Raw genomic sequence first — 5,648 nt, forward strand, 5'->3', positions numbered from 1 at the left:
AAATATTAAATATTATATTATATTATTTATATTATAAAGTGGCGTGGGAGTAGGGTTCCATACATATATATATATATATATTTTATAATATAATAAAGGGTGGGGGGGGGGGGGGGGGGGGGGGGGGGGGGGGCGGCGGGGGGGATCGAATTGAGGAGAGGGAGGTTGGGCGAAAATTGGAAGCAAGGCGTGGGCGCACGCGAAGGAACGAGGCAATTAACAGATACTAATAAGAGAATGGCGAACACATGAAGGTCGCTTGCGCAATTGCAGTGGCGCCGGGAGCTCCAATTTTTCTTTTAATTTTAATTTTTATAAATTTCATTAATTTCACCGTGAACTAATTTTATTTAACTAGGGTTTGAGATAAAATTTATTAAGAATTATTAATTTTTATTTATTGAACTTTTTATCGTGATTTCAATTATTTATTATTTATTCTTAATGCGATCGAATGATTTAATCATTATTTAATTAATTTTATATTATGATTTAAGGTCGAGAGGTGATTTTCATAACAAGTTGAAGTAATAAATTTTATAAGATAAATAGTTGATAAAATACTTGATACTTGAATATGAGGAATAATGAATTGAAACTTAACAATGAATTTCAATTTGTTATAACTATTAAGAAATAAATTAATTGTTAACAAATTGAGATTTAATTAAGTTAGTATATCTTAAGAAAGAAACTAACCAATTTAGATATTCACCCCATTGAATTGATAGAAACCCAATTGATTAAAAATTAAGATGAATTAATAAGTAAATTTAAAATACCCTAGTTGCCTCTATTTTATCTAAGTTAAATTATTTTTAAATTTACATTTAATTTTAGTTCTCATTAATTTAATTTATTCAAATTCATCTTCTTTTTATCTTTTTATAGTCTAAATAATATTAAAGTTTATCAAATTTTGGTACTTAATCTAATTCTCATAGGATCGACCCTTTTATTCATTCATTATATTACTTGCGCGATTCGTACGCATACAAACTAGCCTAACAGAATCCTCCTTTTTCACCGATCTGTCCCAGATATTACCATTGCCAAGATAACAGGGCTGAACCCACCGAATCCATAAAGCATCCCTTTTCTTCTGAATATTCCAGAGAGTTTTAGACATTAGCGCCATATTCCAGCTTTTAAGGTCTTTAAACCCAAGACCACCTTCATTTTTAGCATGACAGACCTCCTTCCATGCCACTAACGGATGATGGGAATTCCAGAGGAAGCCACGACAGAGCCTATAAATCTTATCAATAACACCAGCTGGAATGGGCAACACAGATAGCCAAAAGCACTCTACACCCTGCAAAACAGATTTTGTTAATTCTGCTCTACCCGCATATGACATAGGAGCACATTTCCAAGCTTTAATATAATCAGCAATCTTTTCTGTAAAAGGGGCAAAATGAATAATTTTAAGCTTCTCCGCAGCCAACGGGATGCCTAGATAACGAAATGGCATACATCCTGGAGGGAACCTCGTCACCCTTTGAATCTCCGCAAGCTCATCACATGAAATACCTGCTGAGAACATAAATGACTTGAGCTCATTAATATTAAGCCCCGAGGTGGCAGTGAACTTGTCCAGACAGTCAATAATAATTTTGACCGAAGTAACGTCTCCCCTCGCCAATAACATCAAGTCATCAGCAAAGGCCAAATGAGTTATCTTTAAACTGGCACATTTGGGATGATAATTAAATTCAGAATTTTCCGTAACGAACTTGAGAGACCTGGAAAAATATTCAAGACATAGGACAAAAAGAAATGGAGAAAGAGGGTCTCCTTGTCTCAAACCTCTTTTGCCCTTTAAGAAGCCACACAACCCGCCATTAACGAGAAGGGAGAAGGAAGGGGATGATATGCATTCCATAATCCAGCCAATAAAATTAGAGGGAAATCTAAGACCTTCCAGCACACCATGAAGGAATCTCTAGTTAACAGAATCATAGGCTTTCTTAATGTCGATTTTGGCCAGCCATCTAGGAGAGATCCTCTTTCTATTGCATTTCCTTAATAACTCTTGGGCTAAGCGGATATTGTCAACCATACACCTACCTTTCACAAATGCTGATTGGGCTTGATTAACCAAACAAGGGAGAACATGCGCCAACCGAGCCACTAAAATTTTTGAAATCACCTTGTAAGTGACATTATAGCATGAGATAGGCCGAAAATCTTGCACCTCTGAAGCATGCGAGGACTTAGGAATGAGGGCTATAGATGCATGATTAATCTGCTTTAAGAGAGAGGATGACCCAAAAAATTCTTCAATGGCCTCACAAAAGCTGTTTCCAACAATATGCCAAAATTTCTTGAAGAAACATGATGTGTAACCATCTGGGCCTGGAGACTTATCCTCCCCAATACCAAATAAAGCTCTCTTTAATCTCCTCCCTAGTAACATTTTTAATGAGATCGTGAGCTTGCTGGGCAGAGACCATAGGACCAGAAGATAACACCTCAGGATCAATGGGCTCGTTCCTAGATGAAGTACCTAATAAACTTTGAAAATATCTGATGAATTCCTCTTCAACCTGGCACTGAGAAGTGGTAACCTCCCCATCTTGCTTCCAAACTGAAGCAATGAAAATTTTGTTAGCATTTCGCCTCGCCAAGGCATGAAATAGCTTTGTGCATTTATCGCTATTCATCAAATAGGAGCATTTAACAATCTGAGAATAAAATTGTCTCTCCGCTTCAGACAGAAACATAGCCTCCTTTCTCAGCTTAGACACTTGTGATTGCAAGACAGCATCCTTAGGGAGATCATGGAGCTCCAGCTGGGCCATCTTCAATTCATGAACTGCCTGCTTCGCTCTTTCAGAAATATTGGAAAAGTGCTGCCTATTAAGGGATTTAAAATGAGCTTTTAATATTTTCAATTTTCTACATAGCACAAATTGTTTGGATCTCGGAATACTTTGATTCCAAACCATGTCCACCAAATCATTAACTCCCACAAATCCAGCCCACAGGTTGAGGAACCAAAATGGCTTCCTTTTTTCCAAAACACTGTTGAACACAGAAACAATAATGGGAGAATGATCTGACAAGCATCCAGACGGCAAGAAGTTGGCCACACTTTGAAAACCCGAAAGCATCCAATCACTATTAACCATGGTCCTATCCAATTTGCTCCAGACCACGTTGTTAGTCCAAGTGAAGAAACAACCAAATGACTGCATATCAAAAAGGCCAATATCTTGACAACAATCAGAAAAATTTTTAGTTTCATACTGAGAAATACCGGAACCATTAATTCTTTCCCCATCGTTAAGCACGCTGTTGAAGTCCCCCAGCAAAATCCATGGGAGAGAACACTGTCTGCCAAAATCCACTAAATTGCCCCAAAGTGGTCTTCTGCCCACAATAGAATGCAAACCATAAATATAGCTTATAAAGAAGGAGGAAGAGGTAACCTTACATACTGCCTAGCAGTGAATAACTTGGGGAGTAATCTCCAAAGGTTCAACGAAACCTTGGAAGGATTCCATAGCACAATGATTTTACCAGCTGAGTGCACATGAAAATTATTAACCTGCGACTAGCCAAGAAATTTGCAATCTATTAATTTTGAAAGTTTATCGCCATTAATTTTTGATTCAAGAATACCAAGAACATCAATAGAATGCTGCATTATGAGGTTCTTGACCCCATTATGTTTGAGGGGCTTACAGAAGCCCCTAATGTTCCAACTAGCAATAATCATGGCGATTTATTAAGGGTATAACCCTTCTTAAAATCCTTCTTTGAACCTGGGATTGACTTCTCTGCAAGAACAGCCTTGTCCTTGCGCCCTTTGCCATCCTTCCTGCTTTTAGATTTGGGTCCAAAATCTTCCCCTGGGCCTCCCTTGCTTGGAACCTTCTCCATAAAGCCTTTTTTTTTTTCCTACTAACAATCTGAAACTGATCCTCCTCTCGGCTATCTTGAGCTTCAATATCCTTCTCCTTTGTCAGAGAAGATTTATGGGATGCTATCTCATCCTGCAGGCTATCTTTCTGACCCACCTCTTGGGTCTTTTGATGAGAGGGACCCATGGACTCTTCCACTTGCTGACTACCAGCCTGGGTAGACGCCCCAATATCCTTACCCTCCTTTAAACTCTCCCGATCAATCTTTGACGGTTGGGCCGGCTCTGTGGGACCAATCTCCTGGTCCGACTTTTCCACCACTGGAGGCGTTTGAGGATCGTGAGCCTTGTCAACTACCCCAACGGCTTGAGCCCCTTTATCATTCGCTGGACAAACATCCTTCTTAAACCTACATCCTGTAATAGAGTGCCCAAAAACTTTGCATGCCGAGCAGTATTTAGGTTCAAACTCATAGAGAACCTGCTGCTCTCTCACTTTTCCAGATGGAAATTTCATTCTCACATCTCGAACAAGCAGCCTGGAAGCATCAATTTCCACCATAACTCTTGCATAGGACACACGTTCTTTCGTTGCTGTGAGCTGATCAGCAGTAACGGGTCTCCCAATTTTCAGCAAATTTTACTTAGAAAAGTAGCATTCCAACATTCAAAAGAAAGTCCAGGCAGCTTTATCCAGACTGGCATGAAGCTTACCTCTTTATCATCAAATTCGAAATCTTGGGGCATAGTCTTCAGCATTAATGGCCATCCAAAAACCAAATAGGGGCCTCCTGCTATAAACTCGTCCCTATCTCGATCATTCTCAAATTTAAAAATTAACCAACCACTTGAGTGAACAAGATACTTATATTTTACGTCCCATGAATCACACAGTTTCAAAAGAGCGACCTTACCTGGGAACCGTCCTGCAAAATAACCAACAAGGCAAGCACCCCATGCAGATTCCACCGCATCCAGCTCTTGCTGCTCAAGTTCTAGCTCTTCAGGCTGATTCTCCAAGGTTCTGAGAGTAATCCCCTTACTTTGGTTTCTATTCGCTTTGAAAAGCCCAGCCCATGGGGCTTGAGAATCATCTCCTTTCTTTACCTCATTTTCAGTGTCTTTAGCACTTTCTGAAGGGCAGTCTTGAGTTGTGTCTTTCTCACCTAGCGTCCGAGAAACACTCAAAGAATCCGCATCAACCTCATCAGTATTTGAAGCCTGAAGAGATGCTTTCGAAGCAGAAACCGACAAAGGGGACTCTGAGATCCCCTCGTTTACATTCGTACCGGTAGAGGGTTTCGCCTTTAAAGCTGGATCTTTAATGGCGGAAGTAGAAACCCCGTATGTCTTTCGAATCATGCTAAATGTTTATTATTTTTGTACATTTTGGGTTATATAAAGGGATATTATGATTAAAATATTCGTCTCCATGTACCTTACGCATCTCTATGTGTCTCATGAGGGATATTTTTGTCATTAGCATACATTTGTATAGCCCAAGATGTACACAAAGGTGTCCCAATAGCATTATTTATGTATTAAACTAGGTTGTACGGAAACAGAAACGAGAGACGTTTCTGATAGGAAACGGAAATGGGGAAATGACATTTTCCTAAAAAGGTAGAAAACGGAAATGAGAGACGTTTCTGATAGGAAACGGAAACGGGGAAACGACATTTTCCTAAAATGGTAGAAAATGGAAATACGGGGTAAACTGTAAATTTAAAAAATATAGGAATTTTTTTATAAATATAATTTTTAATATAAAAAAATATTC

At 38.9% G+C, this 5,648-nt stretch overlaps 1 protein-coding gene across 1 annotated transcript; it reads right to left on the reverse strand.

Annotated features, from left to right (window-relative positions):
• Positions 1 to 955: 955 nt before the first annotated feature.
• Positions 956 to 5,230, reverse strand: LOC127811107 (uncharacterized). Its single transcript, XM_052350820.1, has 6 exons — positions 4,583 to 5,230; positions 3,771 to 4,469; positions 2,383 to 3,194; positions 2,071 to 2,300; positions 1,839 to 1,920; positions 956 to 1,745 (listed from the first exon to the last, which is right to left on the reverse strand). Exons 1-6 carry the CDS (start codon positions 5,228 to 5,230, stop codon positions 956 to 958), a joined length of 3,261 nt encoding a protein of 1,086 aa, XP_052206780.1.
• Positions 5,231 to 5,648: the final 418 nt, after the last annotated feature.

This window comes from Diospyros lotus, chromosome 10 (assembly GCF_014633365.1).
Source record: "Diospyros lotus cultivar Yz01 chromosome 10, ASM1463336v1, whole genome shotgun sequence".
Classification (NCBI taxonomy): Eukaryota; Viridiplantae; Streptophyta; class Magnoliopsida; order Ericales; family Ebenaceae; genus Diospyros; species Diospyros lotus.

Excerpts from the sequence above, each read along its gene's own strand:
- LOC127811107 (XM_052350820.1), bottom strand. The coding sequence starts at position 5,230 with ATGATTCGAAAGACATACGGGGTTTCTACTTCCGCCATTAAAGATCCA. Across the intron at positions 3,195-3,770 it reads TGCAGAGAAGTCAATCCCAG|TCATTTGGTTGTTTCTTCAC; the intron begins GTTCAAAGAAGG and ends TTTGATATGCAG. Across the intron at positions 1,746-1,838 it reads TCCCTTCTCGTTAATGGCGG|GTCTCTCAAGTTCGTTACGG; the intron begins GTTGTGTGGCTT and ends ATATTTTTCCAG.